The 24,800-nt window shown below is 50.2% G+C and overlaps 1 protein-coding gene across 1 annotated transcript; it reads left to right on the forward strand.

The window, feature by feature from the left end:
* Window positions 1–107: 107 nt before the first annotated feature.
* Window positions 108–21,192, forward strand: IL22RA1 (interleukin 22 receptor subunit alpha 1). The gene is given in 8 exon segments (XM_038531602.1): window positions 108–254; window positions 5,148–5,280; window positions 6,414–6,592; window positions 8,127–8,302; window positions 13,875–14,013; window positions 18,158–18,279; window positions 19,252–19,469; window positions 19,471–21,192. Coding segments are annotated over 8 exon segments (1,734 nt in total). The 5' UTR covers window positions 108–211; the 3' UTR covers window positions 20,195–21,192.
* Window positions 21,193–24,800: the final 3,608 nt, after the last annotated feature.

The following is a 24,800-nucleotide window of genomic DNA, read 5'->3' on the forward strand; positions in this document are numbered from 1 at the left end:
CCCTTGGATCCTGCCCAGGACTTGGAATTCCGAAGCACACTCACCAGACACCTTTGCACCTGGCTCCCCCTGCTCAGGCCCCACCCTCCCCTCCGTCCCGCCCCCAGGCCGGGTGGAGCCCCGCCGCTGCCTGCCCGGCCGCAAAGCTTCCCAGCCCCTCCATCTGTGCTCAGCCCCGGGGAGGACAAAAGGGGGCTCTGAGCCCGGCCCCATGAGGACGCTACTGACCATCCTGGCGGTGGGATCCCTGGCCGGTGAGTGCCCGTTGCCCTGTGGTTAGACTCCCCCCATACCCAGGATAGTTGATCAGGGTTATACACACACACACACACACACACACACACACACACATACACAGCTAGCCTCAGGATGGCCAGTTTCATTTTCTTCTCCACCAGGGCTGCACTGGGTGACAAGTTTCCCTGGAGAACTGGGGAATACCTCAGGGTATTGGGGAGAATGAGCAGGTCCCTCAGACCCTGGGCTCTTCCAGAGACTCAGCCAACCTCAAGAGCCAGGGATGCAGCCAACTGTCTGAACTGGGTTCTAGATGCCCTCACCTCAGTGGATGGAGGATTGGCTTGAGGGAGGCAGACCCTTTGAATAATTGTGATAGTTGTACCATCTCTCCCTCTGCTTCTGGCTGACAACCGGCCCAACAAGGAGAGATGGGGGGAGGATAGATGGACAGAACTTGAGTGCGGCCATCGTCTCTCTCCATAACCCGCTGGGGGCCTCTCCTGACCCCTCACGCTAGATCTAAAAGAGCATTAACTGGGGCATCTGGGTGGCTCAGTCAGTTAAAGCGTCTGCCTTCAGCTCAGGTCATGATCCCAGGGTCCTGGGATAGAGCCCCCATATGGGGCTCCCTGCTCAGTGGGGAGTCTGCTTCTCCCTCTGCCCCTCCTCCCTGCTTGTGCTCCCTCCCAATACATAAATAAAATCTTTAAAATAAATGAATATAAGAGCATTTACTCTAGGAAACAAACTGAGGGTCCCTGGAAGGGAGATGGGTGGGGGGATGGGTAACTGGGTGATGGGCATGGAGGAGGGCACTTGATGGAATGAGGACTGGATGTTGTATGCAACTGACAAATGACTATATTCTACCTCTGAAATTAATAATACAATATATGGTTATTAAATAGAATTTAAATTTAAAAATGTTAAATAAAATAAAAGAGCATTTTTTCCAAAAACAGCCAGGTCTTAAAACACAGGACCCTTTTAAAACTGAACTAAAGACAGTAACAGGTCTTAAAACACCAGGACCCTTTTAAAACTGAACTAAAGGGCACAGTTTTCAAATCCAATAAAATGGATTTCTTGATTTATCATTATAGAGAACTTTGAGACAAATACGTGAGATTCCAGATTGTCTCTATGCTCCCCAAGATGTTTAATAAAATTCAGGGAACTTTCTCAGGAAGTGAACACATAGTCCAGACTAAGAGCAGGGAGGGATGGCCTCTGCAAGGCCCCTTCTAGCTCAAGTGCAGGATGAAGCCCATAAAGAGCTGGAGCTTCCCAGCCCCCTCTCCTGTGGTCCCCTGCTTAGGTCGGCAGGATCCACAGTGCTTCCAGCTGCCACCTGGGCCCTTCCAGTCTGCCCAACTCCGGCATCAAGCTGGGCCTTCCCAACACACCGGGTCCTTGATGAGTGAGGAAGACTTGCTGCTTCCCCCAAAGACTCCATTCTGGTTGGAAGTCTTAGAGGCTTTTGACCCTTTCAGATGGGGACCAAGGAGAAACAGCCTTAAGAGCTGTTAAGAGCTGGGAAGGTTCTCCGGTCGCTAGGTCTCCTCTGCCCCAGCATCCATCCACCCATAACAAACATTATCCTTGTTTGTTTGCTTTTCCTTAGCTTCCCGAGTTGTTGACATAAAATTGTTTTTCCAAATAAATGTGAAAACTTCCTTTCGTGGAGGCTACCAGTCTGTCAGTTTCTAGACAACACATGTGTTCCCAGGATTTCACAATGTAGACTTTCACCCAGGAAGTGCAGAAACAGCCACAGGCTGAGGAACACATGATGGCTTTGAGGGGGAAAGAAATGAGCGGGGCAGGAGAGGGAGAGATTTTTTTTTTTAAGATTTTATTTATTTATTTTAGAGAGAGATAAGGAGAGAGCCCAAGTGCAGGGGGTGCAGAGGACAGAGGCAGAGGAAAAAAGAGAATCCCAAGCAGATTCTGCACTGAGCACTGAGCCCAACGCAGGGCTCGATCCCAGGACCCTGAGATCATGACCTGAGCTGAAATCAAGAGTCAGATGCTTAACCAACTGAGCCACCCACGTGCCCCGAGGGAAAGATCGTGTTAGTCCTCAATGCCCCCTAAAAGAAGAGTCCAGTCTACCCACCCCATTTCCAGACCCCAACTTCAATTCCCTCCTGGAAAATGGTGCCAACCTCCTCCCAACCTGGGCCCCTTACCTCCTGAGCAAGTCCCAGCCTCAGCCACCAGGCTCCCTTCACCACAACTAGCCTATCAGGATACTGACCCCAACGAGCAACCTTCCCAATGCAGCCCTAACCCACCATTAGGGGTAGTTAAGCTCAGCCTCAGATAGACGCTGGCCTTCTCTCAAATCCCACTTCTCCCTCTTTCTTCTGCTGTAATTTTATCTTCCCACCAGAAGCCACCCTTCAGTTTCAACCTCAAGTGGACTCTCTCCCTTATCTTAAGACCCAGCCCTGAATCCAGGACCGCTCCCTCCAAAACAGACCCCAATTCTGCCCAGACTCAAATCCAAACAGATGTCAGCCACATCTGGGCTCAGTAGCATAGCTATCACATTGGCTGGAGGCAGTAAGACATGTCTCCCCCACCCCCCAAGTCCCCTAGGCCCTGTTCTGGGAGCTCCAGGAAGCCTGCAACACAGATTTCTATAGCTGTTGGGACTGACCAACTCAGATTCAAAGAGAATGTGACCTTAGATTTAGCCAGTGGATGCACAGCAGGGTCAGGCTGTCCAGATACTCTTCCCCATGCCCACAGGTGCCTCCTAAGCCCATGGACCCCTCCTTTTTTTTTTTTTTTTTTTTACATTTTATTTATTTACATGAGAGCACAGAGAGAGAGAGAGGCAGAGACATAGGCAGAGGGAGAGGCAGGAGGCAGGCTCCATGCAGGGAGCCCAATGTGGGACTCGATCCCGAGACTCCAGGATCACGCCCTGAGCCAAAGGCAGACGCTCAACCGCTGAGCCACCCAGGTGTCCCCTATGGACCCCTCTTGCAAAAATATTGTATGTAGACTTGGAGTGGGGAGTAAATAACCATCCACTCCCTTACACTTTAGGCCCGTTGGTGGTCATGGCCATGGCCAGGGTGGGGCGAGACACACATAGATCAAAGACACATATGCACGCAGGGCCCCAAGACCTTGATATGACTGGGTCCGCACCTGTTTACTTCCCACGCCAGCCAACCAGGCCCTTCTTAGCATGCTCAGAGCCAGCTGGCAGCTCTGGCTGCCATATTCCTGCAACCCTCTTCCTTTCCACAGACCAAGCTGGGAGGACCGAGAGCAGAGTTTTGTAAGTGAAAGCTCTTGTTTATAGTTCAAGATTGCATCAGGGGTGTAGACCCTCCCTGGTCCTCTTCTTGGGACTCAGGCCTTAGGTCCCCTCTCCCACGACCAGTCTAGCACTGCGATGAGTACTTGTCACGTACTCACTGAGACACTGGGCAGATAAACCTCCCTGGGCCTCAGCTCCTCTTATCCCTAAAATGGGGGTAATGAGAGTAACTGCCTCCTCAGGTTGTCGGGAGGGTTAGTGAAGAGACTTAGCTTAGTGCCTGGGACTTGGAGCGCATTTCAGTTGCTGCTCTTGTCATTAGTATTTGCCTTCAGTAAGTCAAATTATTCCCATCTTAGAGATGAAGAAAACAGGTTCCCCAGGGTGGCCCTGCCCACACACGGCCTCCATCAGCCTCCCTCCCCCGGTGAGGTCTGTGTGGCTGTAGAAGGTGCTTTGCCAAAAAAAAATAAAAAATAAAAAATAAATAAAATGGATAAATTAACTAAAATAAAATTAAAAATAAATAAAATAAAATAAAATAAAATAAAATAAAATAAAATAAAATAAAATAAAAAAGAAGGTGCTTTGCCTTCTCCCCGTGCTGGGTGGGCAGGGACTGGTTCAGCGAACAGAGAGGCAGGAGCTCACAAACGTCTTCTCCAGCCTTGTTTGGAATTCCTGACTTTGGGGGAGTTACTCTTGGAAGTTTCAGTTGAATAGTCAACGTGGAGTTGAGCTCTCTCCAATATCCAGGGAGAACGCCAACTTCAGGTGCGTTCAGATGTGAAGGAGAGACAGTAAGCATTGGCAGGAGCGTGGAATACGTAGCACGCACACACTGCTGGTGGCGACGTGAGATGATGCGGCCCCTTTGGAAGATGGTTTGGCACACAGTTTGGCAGTTCCTCAGAAAGTCCAACAGAATTACCAGATGACCCAGCAGTTCCACTCCTAGCTCTATACCCCGACAGAACTGGAAACACAGGGCCACTTAAAAACTTGTACACGAACGATCACGGCAGCGTTGTTCACCATCACCAAAAAAGTAGAAACAACCCAAATGTCCATCTACTGAACTGATAAACGAAAGCCATACATTGGTATATTTTTCAGCCATAAAAAGGAAGTCAGTACTGATGCATGCTATGACATGAAGAAATCTTGACAATGTTATGCTAAGTGAAAGAAGCCAGACACAAAAGGCCACATACGTAAGAGTATTTATCTGAAAAGTCCAGAAAGAGCCATAGAGCCAGAAAGCAGATTAGTGGTTGCCTTCATGCTGGGGGAAGGAAGGGATAGAGAGGGACTCCTCATGGACATGGGGTTCCCTTTTAGGGTAATGACAATTCTCCGGACTTGGATAGTGGCCCTGGTTTCACAACTTCTGTGAATATGTTCAGAAACCATTCAATTGCAGGCTTTCAAATAGTGAATTTTATGGGATGTGAATTATTGCTCCATTAAAAAAAATTAAAAAGAAGTGAAGGAGAATGGTGATGGTCAGTTGCAACATCTCTGGTACATGGGTGCTGGTACTGCCCTCCTGGGACAACTTGTTGGAAGGCTGGGGGCAGGATCCTCATGCCCATCTATCTGCTCACCCTGCTCCCGCTTCCCGCAGCTCACATTGCTGAGGACACCTCGGATCTTCTTCAGTACGTAAAATTCCAGTCCAGCAACTTCGAAAACATCCTGACGTGGGACAGTGGCCTGGAGAGCGCCCCAGACGTGGTCTACAGTGTTGAGTATAAAACGTAGGCTTTCTTCACCCCATGACCTCTCTGGACTCTGCTCTGAAACCAGCCCTTCTAAGAAAATCCCCCTCTATGTCCCCAAGTCCCCACCTGGACTGAGGTGACACAGCCTGCCCCACCCCCCGCCAGATAGAGAGCTTTGCTCCTTTGTGGTCTCTTTTGCAACAGGAGGATAAAATAACAGCTAAAAGTACAGGCTCTTTGGGCAGCCCAGGTGGCTCAGTGGTTTAGCGCCGCCTTCGGCCCAGGACGTGATCCTGGAGTCCTGGGATCGAGTCCCACGTCGGGCTCCCTGCATGGAGCCTGCTTCTCCCTCTGCCTGTATCCCTGCCTCTTTCTCTCTCTCTCTCTCTCTCTCTCTCACTCTGTGTGTGTGTGCCTCATGAATAAATAAATAAAATCTTTAAAAAAAATTAAAGTACAGGCTCTAGAGTCAGACTGCCCAAGCTGGGCTTTGGAACCTGGGGCAATGGGGTAATATTGCCAAGCCTCAGTTTCCACACTCAGAAAGTAAGTCTAGCAAGGGAAACTTCATCATAGGATTCTTAGGTAGATTACACTAGAGAGTCATGCGCACCTGTGCCTCACAAATAATATAAGTGTTTTCTTATTATCAGGGAGGCTGGGTCCACAAAGAGTCGTGTCCACTCCCTTGAGCCTAAGCCCCTGTTCCTGCTCATCTCCCTTCCTACGCAGAGGAGGAGGTTGGCATGGGCTCAGGGGTCTGCAAACCTGGGTTGCCTCGCTGGTCCTGCCACTTCGTCCTGTGACAAGTCACTTCTGCTCTCTGAGCCTCACTTCCCTCATCTGTAAAATGGGGATAGCTGTGCCTTAAAGGCTTGTGGTGATGATGAGCCCAGAATGCGAACGCAGACTGGCTGGGTCCCCAAATTCACGGTCCAGACAGCTGCCCAGATTTTACTTCTGTAAGCCTCAGCTTCCTTATTCGGAAAGGAGGGAGAATCATGTACGAACCTCATAGGATCGTTGTGAGAACGATCAACCACATAGGGGGCCCGGGACACAGAATGTTCTAAGTAAATATGAGATATCATTATCATTTTTAATAAACCGCAGGCCCGGTGCCAGGCCTGTTCATTAAAGATGTGCTCCGGCCCCTCCCATGCTTCCAGGTACGGAAAGAAAGAGTGGCTGGCAAAGGAGGGCTGCCAGAGGATCACCCGGAAATCCTGCAACCTGACCACCGAGACGGGCAACCACACGGAGCACTACTACGCCCGGGTAACTGCCGTCAGCGCGGGAGGCCGCTCAGCCACCAAGATGACCGACCGGTTCAGCTCGATGCAACAAAGTGAGTGGCCACTCCTCACTGCAGGGGAGAGGGGAAGCCCAGCAGGGCTCTGCATCCTGGGCAGGGGCCAGATAGAGATGTGGCTTTCAGGGAAGGTCACCCCAACCAGAGCATCTGCGTGCAGCTGGTCATCTTTCCTTAGTGGGCATGCCCCACTCTCGGCCCCAAAGGCCTCATGTCACTATGTCACCACAGTCGACTGTGCATTGTCCTCATAGTTCCTATCACCATCTGCAGTGATGGTGTCTGTCTGCCTGCCTGTACCCCACCTGCCTCCGTGTGGGGGTGCAGATCCCACGTTCTCGGGCCTTCAAGTAGGGCCTGGCACCTGGGAGGTGCTCAATACATGGCTGATGAGTAAGTGAACCTGACTTGCCAAACTCCCCACACAAGCTAAGCAGGTGGAGATGTTCACCAATGGACTTAACAGCCACGTGGTTTCCCAAGAAAAGAAAAACTAAAATTAAACAAGTTGCTTTCTTTTTCTTTTCTTGGTTTATCCAATTAATACGTGTTTATCGTAGACAGTCTGGAAAATAGAGAAATGCACAAAGGAAAGTGAAAGTAGCCCAAAATAATCAGAACGCTTAAACTTAATCATAAAATTAATTAATTAATTTAATCATAGTTACTAGCGACTGTCTCTACTCTTTTGTAAGCTGGTTGGTGGGGTGTTTTTCATCTAATGCCACCAGGAACATTTGCCCGCGTCATTAAGTACTTTTCTACAACGTGACATTTCCTAGCTGCAAGATGATCTGTTCTATGGAGGTGTTCTTAATTTACTCCCCCCGGTTCCCTTTATGAGGACTTTTAACTCAGCTTTTCAATTTTATAAACAAAACTGGAAAAGAAAAAAAGAAAACTGAAGTGAACATTCTTCTAGCTCCAATGTTTTCAATCTTGGAGGTCAATGGACCCTTGAGGGATTTTTAGAAGTTCGCCTCAGGGGGAGTAGGGCTCATGAATCCCCGAAATTGAGTGCAACGTTTTTGTATATGCACATTTGGGGGAGAGAAGATCTGTAACATTCATCAATTTCTATAAACCAGTAAAGGTTATTTGGCTATTCAGAAAATTACATCTTGGGAAAGATTGAAGTCTCAGGCCTGGCCTTTGGGGTCAAATCACTAACTTGGGGCGCCCCAAACACTGCTCACTTTATATAGTTGAACCCTCAGGCCCTGAAGCTGTCATTGCCAGTAGACTGGGAAAACAGGTGCTCTAGGCAGACTCGGGGTGGGGATTGTGGTGGCTGACACAAGGGCATGGTTAATCGAGGAGGCCAGTACCCATCTCTCCCTGGGTTCTGCCCACTGACCCCTGGGCACCACTTTGCCAGCCTTAAACCCAAACACCGGTTGCTTGCAGCACTTTTCTCACCTGTTTGTTTGGCTGCTGTTTCAGAAGCATAACTGGGGTTGGGGTGGGAGAGAAGGGAAGCAGTCAGTCAAGTCCCCTGGTCCGGGGCAACCTCAGACACCACTGGCTGATCCCAGCCTTTTCTCTTTGTTTTTCTTGCTCCCCTTTCCAGCTACCATCAAACCACCCGATGTGACCTGTATTCCCAAGGTGAGATCCATCCAGATGATTGTCCATCCCACCTCCACACCTATCCACGCAGAGGATGGCCACCTGCTAACCCTGGAGGACATCTTCCAGGACCTATTCTACCGCTTAGAGCTCCAGGTCAACCACACCTACCAAATGGTAAATATATGTGTCTCCTTGGTCCTTCGCTGCCTGGGAAACTCATTTCCCTGTCAATTAGATCTGCATTGCTTTAAGTAGAAAAGAGATGTTTTCTATAAATCAGCATTTTCCAAAACACAGCCTTCCCTCTTGTAGATCACGTAGACAGTAGCATGCTAAAATCTCTGATAAGTCCTGCAAAGCCAACACTCCAGTTTCAATTCATTGAATACAACTTCTCTCAAATTTTCAAATTTCTTAACCAGAGAAACTCTGTTTTGCATAATTTTTAACTTTATTTTTTTTTACTAATGCCATATAATATCCTAGTAACCTCTACTAACATCTTCAGATGTCCACTTTGGAAAATGCTGAAATCTGCTTCTACTGCTCCAATTCTTTTTGCTGGTTCTCCAGTATTGGCAGGAACTGGATCCAGTGTCTTAAGATCACTAAGGTGGGAAGCAAGGACATAAATGATCAAATGATTCACGAGGTATTTCTTTTATATCCAGAAAATGTGTTTTCTCCCTAGCATGTGCCATGAATCCATCATTCCATTGAATGACTATTCCCACACCCAAGATGTTTATAATCTAGTGAATGGTGAAGGAGCTAAAACAAGAATTCGAATAGCTATAGATAGAGGAAAAGAAGAGTATTGTGTGGGATGGAGTGGGGACAGAGAGGGAGGAGAAGAGATGGCTATTCAAAGAGTTCTGGAAAAACTTCCAGATCAGAACACTTTCTGGTGCCAAGTAATACATGCTTTTTATCATTTATTCCTCACCATAACCCTGTGAGGTGGGGGTTACCATCTCCATCTTCAGAATAAGAAAACAGAGGTTCAAAGAGGTTAAGGCATTTGTTCAAGATTATTCAGCCAATGATAGCATAGTCAAGATTCAGACCCAGCTCTATTCACAGCCCACATTTTTCTCTCACTGCCCCCCATTATCAGAGAGAGAAGCAAGAAAATGTAAAACCTTACTGCAAAAGCATAAAACTGCCCAATTCAGCTGGATCATGGAGACATGCAGACCAGTTTCTCATGCGCAGCAGTTTCTCAAAACATGGTTCCAGGGCAGCCCCGCTGGCGCAGCTGTTTAGCGCTGCCTGCAGCCCAGGGTGTGATCCTAGGGACCTGGGATCAAGTCCCACGTCAGGATTCCTGCATGGAACCTGCTTCTCCCTCTGCCTGTGTCTCTGCCTCTCTCTCGCTCTCTCTGAATGAATAAATAAATAAATCTTAAAAAAAAAAAAAAAAAAAACCACGGTTCGAAACCAATGGCATCAGAATCTCCTGCAGGTTTTATTTAAAATGCAGGTTCCTGGGCCTTCTTCCAATCTACTTGATGCAATTCTGCAGGGGCACCTCTAGGATCTGAATTTTTAGTCAGCAACCCAAGTGCTTCTTACCCACCCTGAAGTTTGAGAACCACTGACATAGAAGGAGCCATGGGAGGTAAACCTGGGAGGACAGGCTGGGAGGCAGAGAGCTGGGGTGGTGGGCAGAGGCAGTTCTGCTTATTTTAGTAGTCAGGGGAGAAATTAGAGATTACTGAGCAGGGAACGTCCTTATCGTACCATCTGTTAGTAAATATTTGGGCCTTAGTTAATTTATTTACAACTAAATTTGGTTTGTGGTCAGAGAACATACTTGGCATGAATGCAGTTCTTTTAAATTTGTGGTTCCGCATATGGCCCATCTTGGTGAGTCCTCCATGTGGACTCAAAAAGAGTGTGTATCAAAAAAAAAAAAGAGTGTGTATCTTGCAGTTGTTTGGTGGAGCACTCTATAAATATCAGTTGGATAATGGTGGCTAATCATGTTACTCAGATCTTCTGTCTTTCCTGATTTGGGGAAGATCTATCATTCTTTTAATTGCTGAGAATATGAAAATCTCCAACTATGACTGTGGATTTGTCTATTTTCCCCTCTAATTCTGGGCAGATTTGCTTCATGCATTTTGAAACTCTGTTATCAAACACATACACACTTATGATTGTTACAGGCTCCTGAAAAATTGACCCTTTTATCATTAGTAAATGTCCTTTTTTCTCCAGTATTATTTTCTGTATTGAAGTGTACTTCACCTATTATTCATATAGCCACACCAGCCTTACACTTACGGTCTGCCTGGTATATCTTTTTTTTTTTTTTTTTAGATTTTATTGATTGATTGAGAGAGAGAGAGAGAGACCGCATGCAAGCAGGTGTGGGGCAGAGGGAGAAGCAGACTTCCCACTGAGTAAGGCACGGAGCCCACCGTAAGGCTCTAACCTGGGACTCCGTGATCATGACCTGAGCCAAAAGCAGGTGCTTAACCAACTGAACCATCCAGGTGCCCCTGCCTGACATATTTCTTTTTACCTCCATTTATTGTCACTCTATGTGTTATATTTAAAGTGCATCTCTTGAAGATAGCATTCTGACATCTCTGCCCCTTTTTTTTCTGAGATATAATTCACATACCATAAAATCCTCCCTTTTAAAGTGTATAGCTCCATGGTTCTTAGTACATGCAAAAAAGTTGTGTAACCATCACGGCAAATTCTCCTTATGCTGTTAATCTGGTTTCAAGTTCTCTGATTCTCCTGTCAACTCCAATCTGCTATTAAGATCATTGAAGTACGATTTTTATTTCAAATATTATATTTTTCAGTTCTAAAGTTTCCAATTTTCATGGTTTCTACATCCTAATGAGATTTCCTAGTCATTCAATATGAGCACATTTTCTTTCACTGCCTTGAGCATATTTATACTAGCTGCTTGAAAACCACTGTCTAAGCACATCTGGATGGTTCAGTCAATTAAGCAGGTAAGCATTAGGTCATGCCTTCAGCTTAGGTCATGATTCCAGGGTCCTGGGATCAAGTCCCCAAGCCTCCCTGCTGAGCAGAGTGCTTCTCCCTCTCCCTCTGCCATTCCCCCTGCTTGTGTTCTCTCAATCTCGCTCTCTCTCAAATAAATATGTAAATAAAATCTTAAAACGAAAAAAAAAAATCATTGTCTGCTAACTCCAGTATTTTGGTCATCTTGGAGTGGGGTGCCATTGATTGTTTTCTCTCCTGAATATGGATCACATTTTTTCTTACTTTGCGTGTCTAACAATTTTGGAATGTATCCTGGATGTTGTGAATGGCATAGTGGAGGGACTCTGGATTCTGTTCTATTCCTCCAAAGAGTATTGATTTGTTTTGCTTGTTTTGTTTTAGCAGGCAGGTAATTTGACTGGACTTGAAAATCCAAAATTTCAATCCCATTCTTTCATCTTTACCTGGGCTGCTTGAAGTTTACCCTCCTGGCTTTAGGGGCCAAGCAGGGATTTGGGCTAAGTTTATACTCAGAACTTGGGCCTCCCTCTCTATAGACCTCTACTATCTGTGGTCTTTCCCCTCACTTTATAGCTGTTGGGATTGCCCAGAACCCTGTCTTCTTAAAAATCAAACTAGTAAGATTATAAGGTTTCCATTTAGGTTTAAACCATCCCACAAGGTAAAGGCCTGCTTTCAAGCTAAAAGACATTTTAAAAGATGATAAATTCACCCAATAACTTTTCTTTCTTCCTTTCTCCAATATCTGCATGCTTTTACTTATCCTCTATTACCTACAGGTAGTTTTTATTTAGCCAGAGTTTATAGTTGTTGCCTTAGGGGAGGGTTGGTCCAAAGAAGCTCTAAGTTACTGGGAGCAGAAAGAAGAGAGATCGAATGTGAAAATGAAAGAAAGATCAGGGTAGAAAGTTAGGCCCTCCTGCAATGGTAGGGGCTGGAAATAACCAGGCCTGAAGGAAGCCAGAGGCAGTAAAACATCTGAGGAAGGAGGGATCTTGGGCCTCAGCAACTCTGCTGGACTTGCATCACACGATTTGCAATGTGTGCCATTTCAACCATGAGTTACACAAAACAGTAAGTTGTAAAATCCTTTTATGTATTTCAGCCACTTACACCCACCTCAGAAAAATAAAAAAATAGAATTTAAATAACCCTAGTTTCCATGTGCCTGGAAAGGGGAAGATGTAGCTGAAATGCAAAGACCCAGAGAATAAAATTCTTAGTTTTTGAATGCCCCAGAACACAGCTCCTGGCCCTTTGAAGGAAGGTTTATGGATCACTTAACAACAATTAGAAACAAAGGATGTGAGAAGCACTTCGTCAAAAATGGCTTCAAGTTTTGGACTTGAATACTGGAACAAGGAAGATACTATTAACAAAGCTAGGGATGCCTGGATGGCTCAGCGGTTGAGCGTCTGCCTTCGGCTCAGGGCTTGATCCCAGCATCTGGGATCGAGTCCCACATTGGGCTCCCTGTGGGGAGCCTGCTTCTCTCTCTGCCTGTGTCTCTGCCTCTCTCTCTCTCTCTCTCTCTCATGAATAAATAAATAAATCTTTTTTAAAAATTAACAGAACTAAGGTGTCACACACAGGTGCCACTTTGGGGTTCAGGATGGGGCGGGACTCAGAAGAGATCAGCACATTGGGACGGGATCAGGTAGACATGCCCACCAAGTGCCATCCAGCAGACAGCTGGAAGTGCACATCAAACTTTACAGCTCTTACTAAGTTTTCTATACATTGGTGATCTCAGGAGCCAGGGGTCCAGATAAGATCACTCGGTGAGAGAGAAAAAAAAGTGGATGAAGGGCAAATCTTGCAGAACAAAAGAATCAAGGTGCTGAAACCAATGAGAGAAGTAGGATGAGAACCAGAATGATGGAATGAGGCAACCAAGGGAGGAGTTCAAGATCAAGAGGATAGAGACACACAGAAAGGCGAGAGTTTAAGAAGCAGCTCTGCAGAAGGATCAGGAACTACAAAGGAGCAAGGGCTTGCTTCAGCAGAGCAAGATGTGGCAGGAACAACAGGAGCCCATAGGGCCAGGTGGGCCAGAGAGAGAGAGAGAGAGGACAGGGATGCAGGGACCAGCGCTTTATCCCATGATATGGGCCAAGCCATCAAAAGATTTAAACAGAGGAACATTGGAACTATGTTAATCCTTTAAAAATATCACTTTGTCCCCAGGATGAATATGGAAGTGGACAGGGGCCAAACTAGAGACAGGTGACCAGTAAGGAAGTCACTGCAGGAGTCCAGGCTCAAGATGTTGAGGCCTAGTTAAGGCAGAAGCAATAAGGAAGGCAAGAGAGGGATGGATGGTCAAGAGTTTTTGATGTTTGATAAAGAAGGAGGAGGAGAAGAAGAAAAACTAGAAGGAGGGATAATGATGATGTTGGTGGTGGTGACGATGCTGCTGGTGATAGCGGTGCTGGTGGAGAAGGTGCTGGAGGTGATAGTGATGCTGGTGGTGATAACAGCAGCCAGTATGAACAGAGTGCTTACTGTGGGCCTGACGCTATTCTAAGTGAAAGCACGTGTTGCTTGGTGACTGGCTGGGTTTGCAGATAAAGCAGAGGGTAGGGGGATAGGAATGGAGCACTACAGACCGACCCACCAGTTTTTGGTTTGGATAGCTGGTAGCACCACTGTACTAAGTTCAGTAACCCAGAAGTGTGCACAGGCTTGCTTGGGCTTCATGGGGGAGGCTGGTGCATCAGAGGAATCACTCTGGGTTCTCTTTTGAATTCAGCACCTTGGAGGGAAGCAGAGAGACTACGAGTTCATTGGCCTGAGCCCTGACACAGAGTTCCTTGGGACCATCACCATTTCTGTTCCAAACTTTTTCAAAGAGAGCGCCCCCTACGTGTGCCGAGTGAAGACACTGCCAGGTGAGTTCAGCGGAGACCAGAGACAGGTGGGACTCCTGAATTCAAATCTTGACTCTCTGCTTTCTTCTCGGTAACCGAGGTGAGGTTTGACGGTGCTCACAAAACTACCGAAGGACTGATTAGTGTTATCAAGGTCAGTCTTCCTTAATCCATCACTGAGTTAGCTGATAGGTTCTCATTAGACCCGTTTAATCCCCACCCTCCAGCCGGCTGGGTTTCATCTCACCGGCCAACGTTCTGTGTACCCTGGCGAAGCACATTCACTTAATATTAACCCAGGTGAGATAACCTGGGAAATCATCTGCAGGAGGGAAAGCAGAGAAGATAAAGATATGCTCCCTCAATCTCTTCCAAAGTCAAAGAAAGGGAACAGGGATGAGAACTAGCATTTCTGCAGTGCCGACGACCAGGGACCAGGCACCACAAGGCAAAATCCTCATGAGCCATCTACAAGACAAGTATGATTTTCACTTTGTTTTGCTGTGGGAGCCGAGGTTCAGAGTGGTTAAGTAACTTGTACGAGGGCACACAGCTGGCGAAGGACAGAACTGGGCTGAGGTCAGCAGCCCGCGTTCCTACCACGTTCCTACCACGGCTATAGAAATCGTTTTGAGTCATCGGCTCAGGGAGATGGTGCCGGTGCTCCCTTCCTCTAGCACACTGAAACTCGACTCTTCACCATCCAGCATCATGATATTTTTATTAGCGTTCATGTTCACAGAGATAGAAATGTTGTAATGCTCAGAGCTGCAAGTTTAGAAGATGAAAGCGATAGTAGTGGGTCAGATGGATTTGAAAAAGAGCCTCCTCCTTAGTCATCAGCTTCAGATTAATGATGTCAGTAGGTGATGTGTGTTCTAGCGAACAGAGGCGAGGTGGCCGCTAGAGGCCGGGCCCTGGGCTAGGCTGCAGCTTGGTAGCACCATCCTGGCAGGGGTTCTGGTCCTTGGTGTTGTTCAGGAACTCAACTCACCAGTCGCCCCCAAGAACCACCAAGGGACTGATTTCTCTCGCCGAGTCCCAGTGCAGTCACTCTCAGGGAAGGGACGCCTGGGGGAAGAGCCAGCCCCGGCCCGTTCGCACGGGGCAGGCTCTTCGTGGGGCAAGTGCCACCGGGGAGACCAGAATAGAAGTTGACAAGAGTAGTACTTTGCAGGCATCCCGCTGGGAGCATGTGTACCATTTGTGGCCCTCTCCCCTGGATGGGCTGGACAGATCTTGCCCACCCCTGGCCCCCCCTGCTCTCTGACAACATGCAGACCACCCTCCCCTCAGCCTTTTGTGGGCTGGTCCTTACAGGATCTAGCTCATGATGTGATACCTTTTTGTTTTTTCCGAGACTGTAGCTGCTTTTACATAAATCACACTTCTTTTTCTCTTTTATAGATTTTATAGATTTTAGTTAGTTAGTTAGTTATCACAGAGGGGAGTGCAGAGGGAGAGGAAGCACAAGTCGGGGGGGCGGTGCACGGCTGAGGAAGAGGTTAGAAGCAGACTCCCCACTGAGCAGGAAGCCCTATGCGGGGCTCCATCCCAGGACCCCGAGCTCATGACCTGAGTTGAAGGCCGATGCTCAACCGACGGAGCCACCCAGGTGCCCCATAAGTCACACTTCTTATTGGCTATTTCTTGCTGACCTATAGAAGGCACCTTATCCTTAAAAATAAAGTATAGGAGTAACAATCCCTACTGTTTATTAAGCACCCACTCTGTTGCCAAGCACCGTGTGTTAAATGCTTTATGTATATTACCCCATTTAATTTTTATAACCACCCTGCAGTTTGGGTGGCTTCATTCCCATTTTGCAGAGGAGGAGCTCTGGCTCAGAGAGGCCAAGCAACTTGCCAGTAACCCCATAGCTGGTCAGTGAACCTAGTTAGTTCATCTGATCTTGAAGTCAGCACTTTGCAATTTTGTTTACAGCTAGGCCGCTCCACTACATATTTTTTCTTCTTATTTCCATTTCAGAGTGATATATCCTGCCCTTGACCCCATATCCTGTGGTCTGTTCCTATCCCTGGAGTCCAGAATTCCCACTTTACCTTCCAGGATGTCTGGGAGAGTCACAGAGCCACATCCCACATCTTGATGCTGGAAAGGACTCTGGGACTCATCTTACCCCATATCCAACTTTTACAGATGAGGAAACCAAGGCATCCTTGTGTAGTGCCTGTGAGAAGAGCTTCGTGCATGACAAGCCTAGTTCCCACTGAGTAGCTCTGTGACCTTGGCCAACTCACTTAGCCTCTCTGAGACTCAGCGTCCTGAGACTCAGCATCTCTGGCCCTCTTTGTTTGGTGGGATATCATAGGTAAAGCATGCCACACAGTGCACACAGGAAGAGCTCAATAACTGCTGGCTACTGCTCTTAATACAAAGTAGACCAGAGAGGGTCGTGCAGCAGAGAGAAGGCTTCTCAGCATACGAGTGGCTGAGCCAGACCTCTAACACCCCACATTCCAATGTCATTTCCATGATTTCTTTCTGCCTTCCCATGGGTGAAATTGCACATGGGATTGTTCCAAGTCCCTGTCCTACCCGGCTAGAGGAGCAGTGGTTTTCCTGTTACATTAGGCATGTCATGTTGAGACATCCTGGTCGTGTCTTCTCCCTGGAGCAGCAATGGGAATATCACGTGACAGGGGACAGGGTATTACCCAAGTGGGAAGTTAACCCAGAGAAGCCCAAGCCTAAAGGGCTGGGGAGGAGTGAGGAGTGGGCTCCAGTGATTCTGGGGGTTCACAGCCATTGCCAAGGGCACTGGCAGCTGGTGATCAGCACCCCACGCTGAAGCCTCAAGGGGGAATGGAAGGAAGGTGACCAGGAGAGTCAAACCCCCTGGAGAACATAAATCACCAGTTTTAGCAAAAATCCCAGCTACTGCATCCTTACTATGCCCCTCACTCATCCTACTAGGACTGGTGACAGGAAGTGTGTCATGCCAAGAACTGGCTGCTCCCATCCCAAAGATGTGGCGCCACAGGGCGAAGGCTCCACGCTAAAGCCCTTAGTTGTCCTTCTTCCCTTTCAGAAAGGGTGCCTCCAGGGGCACCTGGTGGCTCAGTTGGTTAAGCATCTGACTCTTGGTTCTGGCTCAGGTCATGATCTCAGGGTCCTGGGATCCAGCCCTATGTCAGGCTCCACACTCAGCGGCAGGGAGTCTGCTTGAGATTCTCTCTCTCTATGCCCCTTTCACTTGTGCGTGCTCTCTCTCTCTAAATTAAATAAATATTTTTTAAAAAGAGAGAGAGGTGTTACCCCAGGCTCCCTCCTGAGCAAGATCTTCCTGAACACCCAGCCCGTTACCTTTGTAGGGAGGCATGGAGGACAGGCCCCTCCCATGGCCACCTCTCTCCCCTCTGCCTCTGTCCCCAGCCCCCTGCCAGAGAGACAGGGTTGGCCTCAGACTCAGGCAGGAGAGGCCTGTTTAGAAGGCTCTTCTCTGGCTTTGCTCTGGCCACGGCCCTCGTCTCCCCACAAGATGAAGAGTCCATAGGTCCAAATGCCAGGTCCCCCTCGAGCCTGTGACATCCCTTCTAGCCCACCCTCTGAGTACCTGGGACCCTGAAATTCTCAGTTCAAATGCCCTGGGAATGTCCAGTCTAGTGGATCTGTCCCTTGCATCCTCCCTCCAGAGCGGAGATACCCTGTTGATGGACAGACCCTCAGCCCCTAGGGTGGCCAGTAGGCAGCTATGTGTTGAGGGGTATGGATGAGCTTGGCTGTGTGGGCTGGGGCATCTACATCCCTGTGCACGAGGTCCACGGTGGGCCAGGGGACTGTGGCAGGCTCTCCCTGCACCTCCACATTTCAGCACAGGACCCCAGGGAGTCCAAGAATTCAAAACTCAAACCTGGCCTTCCAGGTTGTGATGGAAAGCATCCGTGTCGGGGCGGAAGCATACAACGCATGTTACTCGGTGTAAGAATACGATCTATAAACTGGATATTCAGACATAGCTAGTATGTGGCCCTCCACTTGGGCTCTTAACTCAGCCTGCACATATTGGGGGCAGGAGAGGCCTTCCCAAGGCGGCCGGAGAGGGCAGGGGAGGAAAAGCACCCAGCCTGCAGCATCCACACGGGGTGGGGCCCAGACCGGATCCTGGCCTCAGTCCTCTGCTCTGGCCCCTTTGCTCCCCCAGATCGGACATGGACATACTCCTTCTCTGGTGCCTTCCTGTTCTCCATGGGCTTCCTCGTCGCGGGGCTCTGCTACCTAAGCTACAGATATGTCACCAAGTTGCCTCGGCCTCCCAACTCCCTGGTGAGCAGTTGCGCCCGGGGCAGGAGAGAGAGGTCCTGGGGCAGGGGGGGGGGGAAGGGGGATCCCCAAAGCAGCAGGGGACACAGGCCCAGAAGATGAGCACACAGCACAGGACATTAGGCCTCGTTCTCCTCTCCAACCTAAAGGTGACACAGACACGGCCTAGCAGGGTGTATTAGAGAAGGGCAGGTGACCGAGAATAGGGGGCTTGGAATAGAAGCCCCCTCGATTTGAGAACGTCGGCTTCCAGGCAGGTAACACGGGACCTGAGAGCGCAGGCCTCTGTAAGGGGCCTGAGGAGGGGTGGGCCCCATGGGGAGCCCCGGAGCTCATGCCCTGCCCAGATGGGCAGCCGGGTACGGCCTCCTGGGAACACAGGCAAGTTGCCAAGTCTTCTAAGCCCTTCTATAAACCACCCGGGTCACACTGGCAGCCCCAAGACGTGGGCTGAAGCAACAGCGTCTGCGGCAGGGCCCATCTGACAGGCCTGGGACTCCAGGAGCTGCCTCTTGTCTATGTGAGGGGCAGGGGGGCGGGAGGGCATTTCGCCCCATGCCAAAGCCCCCATGAGCCATTCCTGTACGACTCTCCCAGCCTTCCCTCGTTCCCTCTCCTTCTGCCCCTGGCGCCCGCCAGCAGGCTCTTAGTGAGTGTGGTCTCGGGAGTGGACCCCAGGGCAGCCTCCAATCAGTCATCGACTTCCTGGACTATCTACCTCCTAGAGAAACCACAGCCTAAATCTCTCTCCTTGAGATAACCCAGACGTTAGAAGTGGCTCGCACCTAACGGGCTGGGAGCCCCGTCCCTTAGGGAGGCCCAGCGCTTAGAGGAAGCTCTGGAAAGCCAAGGGAATGTGCAGGATGTGCATTTTGAAAAGTCCCCTGGGTGCTCTATGCCATCCCCTCTGCCGTCCGGGGCCCCCTCCCGGAGATTCGAGTGGGCCCTAACGGGTGGATTGTTGTCCCTGCACAGAACGTCCAGCGAGTACTGACCTTCCAGCCTCTGCGGTTCATTCAGGAGCACGTACTGATCCCTGTCTTGGACCTGAGCAGCTCCGGCAGTCTGGCCCAGCCTGTCCAGTATTCCCAAGTCAAGGTCTCCGGGCCCAGGGAGCGCCCAGGAGCCTCCCCACTGCACAGCCTGTCTGAGATGGCCTATCTCGGGCAGCCAGACATCTCCATCCTCCGGCCCCAGAGTGCCGCCTCGCCAGACGCTCTCCCCACTGTCCTATGCATCCCAGGCTGCCTCTGAGGTCAGGCCCCCCTCCTATGCACCTCAAGTAACCCACGAAACTAAGCTTCCATTCTACACTGAGCAAGCCATGTCTGAGGTCCAGCCTGCTTCCTACACCCCTCAGACCACTCCAGACAGCTGGCCTTCTTCCTATGGGACGTGCGTGGAAGGCTTTGGCAAAGACTCCCCACCTGTGACTCTTTCTAGGTCCAAACACCTCAGGACTAAAGGTCAGCTCCAGAAAGAGGCACAAGCTGGGAACTATATCCCAGATGGCCTTTCTCTGCAAGGGGTGACCTCCTTGGATAGGGAGGCCCCCCAAGAAGCAAATTTCTTCCACCAGCATCTGGGAGTTCACACGGACAGAGTACCTGACCCCAGTGTGCGACACAAAGGGACACCATCGTACCTAAAGGGCCAGCTTCCCCTCCTCTCCTCTGTCCAGCTCGAGGGCTGCCCGATATCCCTCCCTTTACACACTCCTTCCCTCCCATGTTCCCCCATAGACCAGGAACCAAGTCCCTGGGGCCTGCTGGAGTCTCTCGTGTGTCCCAAGGATGAGGGTCTCATGTCTGAGATGGAGGCCCAGAGCCCAGCCTCTCAGACCTCAGACCTGGAGCAGCCCACAGAACTGGACTCTCTCTTCAGAGGCCTGGCCCTGACGGTGCAGTGGGAGGCCTGAGCAGAGGACAGGGCAGGCCTGGCGCTTCCTCCCTGTCCCCACCCAACCTCACGTGGTTGGCCATTGCTCCCACACCCAGCCTTGCCGCACACTCTGCAGCCCAGCCTCAGGGGGCTGCCCTTGAAAGAACCGAAGGAAAGAGGGACATAGGGCCTCTGCCATGGCTGGGCTGTGGTTGGAGCAAAGAAGTTGGGCATGATGAGGACTCCGGCCAGAGGAGCCCCGGGTACGCATCTTGCACAAATGAGCATGTGCAAGCAGAGCTCTGCAGGGCAGGAGGGGACGGGCAGAGCGTGGGGAGCCGAGGCAGAGAGACTTCATGGAGATCCGGGCCCCAGCTCCGAAGATGCTGAATGCAAAATTCCCTACCCCACTCCTGGCCAGTTTCATAATCTAATTCGACAGAGGGTGACGTCCTCTCTGGTCCCCTACCCTGAGAAACGGAGCCTGGAAAGGATGCCTCACAGCAGGCTGGGCAGCACCAGGACAAGCTGCACTTCTGGCCAAAGCCAGAGGCAGCCCGATGGCGAGACTCCAGGGAGGAGTGCGGCCTGGGGCTCATTCCCAACCAAGCCGCTTGCTGGAAATCGCACCATCTCGACTTGGTCCCTCTGCTAGAGTCTTTACACCAGGTGAAATGCAGGTCCACCAGTGAGGGAGCACACACAAGCCTCTTCTGCCGGCAGAAGTTGCAGACCCTCTCCTGAGAGCAGGGTTCATAAGGAACGTGGGGCCACGTGGCTCCCGACGCCGACACAATGGCAAAGTGCACGCACTTCACAGCTTAGAAGACTGAGCCGTGGGTTCAGCTCATCTGGGTTCAAATTCCCGCCTTACCACTTACCAGCAAATGAATCACTGCTCAAAACCTCAGTTTCTTCATCTGTAAAATGGGGATAGTGACGCCTGCTTCAAGGGGATGTGGTGAGGATGACATTCATAATGTCTATAAAGTACTTAACAGTGCCTGGCACGTGCTCAGTGTCGGATCAACGGTAGCCGTGTCCTGTTGTGGGTTTTTTTGCAAATCAGCCTGCACAGTGAGGGACCTGCTCCCTCAGTTCAGGTGGCTTCACACTGGGCATTTTCTCATGAGCTCGAATCATCCCGATTTTCTCAGGACAGGATTTCTCAGGACAGCTCTAGGCCAGGCCAGAGGGGCTGGGGGGAGGTGGAGGGATTGAGGGGCCTTCTGGAAACAGGGCCCAAAGACAAATGGGATCTTCTCCCTGAGGTTGTAGGGGGAAGTTGTTTGGGAGTGGCGGTGGCATGCCCAGATCTCCTCCGCACACCCCAGCGGAGGCAGCGCGGTGCCAGCTTACCCTGCCGCCCCTGTGGCTGCTCCTCTGGGAGGAAATGGCTCCTTGCTCGTGCTTGCAGGGTGCCGCCACCGAAGCCGTGACACAGCTGGAGCTCAAACCTTCCACTCGTCACCAGAAGGAGCTTTCCACACTGGCTTGGATTCTCAGAGATGAGACTAAGGTGGCATAAGGAAGGGGGGGGGACCCCAGTGGGGGTCCTTCAGGGGCCAGGACCTGTCATCACCCTTTTGTCCAGAAGTCTGTTCTGAACATTACTGAGAAACAGGATCAAAGTCTGTTGCCTCAGCACGACCTTCCCGAGTATACAAGGCCCTCCCTTCTCTGTACCCAGATGTGTCTCCCCTCCTCTTCCTCAGGGCACCCACCCCGCAACACAGCACCAGGTGTTGGTGTTCTTATTTATTTTTAAAGATTTTATTTATTTATTCATGAGAGACACACAGAGAGAAAGAGACAGAGAGAGAGGCAGAGACACAGGCAGAGGGAGAAGCAGGCTCCATGCAGGGAGCCCGACGTGGGACTCGATCCCCGGTCTCCAGGATCAGGCCCTGGGCTGAAGGCTGCGCTAAACCGCCGCCACCTGGGCTGCCCAGGTGTTGGTGTTCTTATCTGTTTGTCATTAATATTTAACAGCTCTTCAGGGTCATTGGTCTAGACCCGAATCTCCATAACAGAGGGGTGGGCCACCCTCCTGACCACCGCAGTCCTCCCCACCCCCCACCCCTTTTCTCCGCAGCAGCCACTAAGGTGGCCTCAATGATTATCCCCTCCCCCCACACTGCAAACAAGTCTCCTTCCTGTCACTTGGGGTGAACTTGGCCAAAGGTTGACTATCTTGACTATCTTCACCTTGTTTGGTAATGAGAAACAACTTAACAGCCGGACTGTTCTCACCAGGTAAGTGGGACAGGGAGTCACAGAGATATTTTTTTTTTTTAAGGCCATAAAAGGGCTGTGAAGCTCTCTAAGCTCCTCGGGACGATAGATAGATGTCCCAACTACTTGGTGACTCTCTGAGGGTGGAGTCTGAGTGCCTGAGGAGAGAGATGAATGGCTCTGAGCCGTAGGACCCTCCGCAGGCTGCCCTGGCCCCACCGAAGGGCAGGTCCCAGGTCTCTGGTCTCCCAAGCAGGCAGCCCAGGCCTGCAGACAGGGCTTGGAAGCAGCTAGAAGGCAAAGGGTCTGAGGCTTCCGCGGAGCTGGGCTGAGGCATTAGCATCCCTGAGAGTCCTAGGCCCTGACCCCATTACCAGGAATCTGCAGAGCCTGGCCCCACCTAGCCCAGACAAGAGAGTCTTTGCAGCAGAGCCCAGCCCAGGAATAAACAAACAGGTGTGGTAGCAGGTAGCAATAATAATAGCAATAAGAAGGAGGAACCCAGCCATGTCACTTGACCACTCATCATCCTGGGAAACTGCCATGAAAGGTTGTATTATTGATATTTTGCAAGGGAGAAAGATAGCTCAGAGGGGTTACTCGCCCAAGTTGGTTTCCCAAACCTGCCTCATCATGAGATGTAAAAACGCAGCTTCCCTAGCCCCACCCAGACCTGCTAAATCCTCGGCTCTTGGGGAATCTGTATTTCTGATAAACCCCTTTGATGATTCCTCTCTGGCAAGTGGAGGGAACGAGGCCCTCCTACCCACAGTTTCCCTGTGCATAGCTTCAAATCACCTCCCAGGAGTCACCCTCATTACAGCCCCTGGCGAGGGGTGGGGGGCAAGATTACTTGGGCAGCATTCAACCTGCAAAGTCCGCAGACCCCTGGCCTCCCAAGCCCCCGGCCCCAGGAACATGCAAGAGTTGCCTGAGTTCCCGCCCAAGGAATAGGGCCCCTAGGACTGATGCTCCTCCAGTGTCCCAGAGGTTGGGATCCCTCTGCACCCCTCCCAGGTCTGAGCGTCAGCCTGAACAAGGAGGCTATGACCACGTGTCACCACCAAGGCCTGTCCCTTGTTGCTGTCTCCACCCTACGTCCCATAAAGTGGGCCAGAAACAGTGGAGGCAGGAATGGCTCACAGCCCTGAGACCCTGGCCCCCATGCTCTGCCCCAGGGCTGCTCCAGCCCATGTTCCTTGCCTACGCTAAGGAGGAAGCGGCATTAAAGAAGATACCTTTGACCTGTCAGTATGAGAACAGTAAGAGGAATTAACTGAGTTGGGGAGACGACAGCTGGAAGGAAGGGCGACAAGCAGGAGGAAAGGAGGTGGTGGGCCGGACAGCGCTCCCCTTGGCTACCAGGTGAAGCCATCTGCCAAAAACAGCTCGGTGGCTGTCTGAAAAGTGGTGTGGAAGTTTAGGATGTTGGGCACGTGAATTTAAACAACCATCCTTAGGGGATCCCTGGATGGCTCAGTGGTTTAGTGCCTGCCTTCGGCCCGGGGCGTGATCCTGGAGGCCCGGGATCAAGTCCCACAATCAGGCTCCCAGCTTGGAGCCTGCTTCTCTCTCTGCCTATGTCTCTGCCTCTCTCTCTCTCTCTGTGCCTCTCATGAATAAATAAATAAAATCTTTAAAAAAAATAAAATAAACAACCATCCTTAATGTTCATACATCCAGGGAAAGCAGTAAGAAGGAGAAGAAAAGAAGGGAAGGGGAGAAAAGAGGAAATATTGAAGGGTACTCGCCACAATGAGCCAGGTGCTAGACCAGGCGATTTATGCATTTTAACCTCATTTGAATCTTGCAACCATTCTGCAAGATAGGTATTCGTTCATTCACTCAGTCACTTATTCTTTTGTCTTTTAAAAGATCTTATTTATTCATTCATGAGAGACACAGAGAGAGAGAGAGGCAGAGACACAGGCAGGGGGAGAAGCAGGCTCCATGCAGGCAGGGAGCTCAATCCCAGGAGTCCGGGGTCATGCCCCGAGGCTGATGCTCAACCGCTGAGCCACCCAGGAGCCCCTCATTTATTCTTCAACAAGCATGTATCAAAGGGCTAGCTGTATGCCCGGCACTGTTCTCGGGACCAGGATACAGTGAACAAGGCAGGCAGGCTTCCCATTGTGTTAGAACTTACCTCCCAACTCACCAAGTAAAGGAACTAAGCCCAGAGAGGAGGCCAGGGTCCCTCCATTAGTGAGCACAGGTGCCTGAGGTTGGGATTTATTTTTTTTAATAATTTTTAAAGAGTTTTTTAATTTAATTATTCATAGAGACACACAGAGAGAGAGGCAGAGACACAGGCAGAGGGAGAGGCAGGCTCCATGCAGGGAGCCCGATGTGGGACTCAATCTGGATCTCCAGGATCACACCCTGGCTGAAGGCGGCGCTAAACCGCT

Source organism: Canis lupus, chromosome 2 (genome assembly GCF_011100685.1).
Source record: "Canis lupus familiaris isolate Mischka breed German Shepherd chromosome 2, alternate assembly UU_Cfam_GSD_1.0, whole genome shotgun sequence".
NCBI lineage: Eukaryota > Metazoa > Chordata > Mammalia > Carnivora > Canidae > Canis > Canis lupus.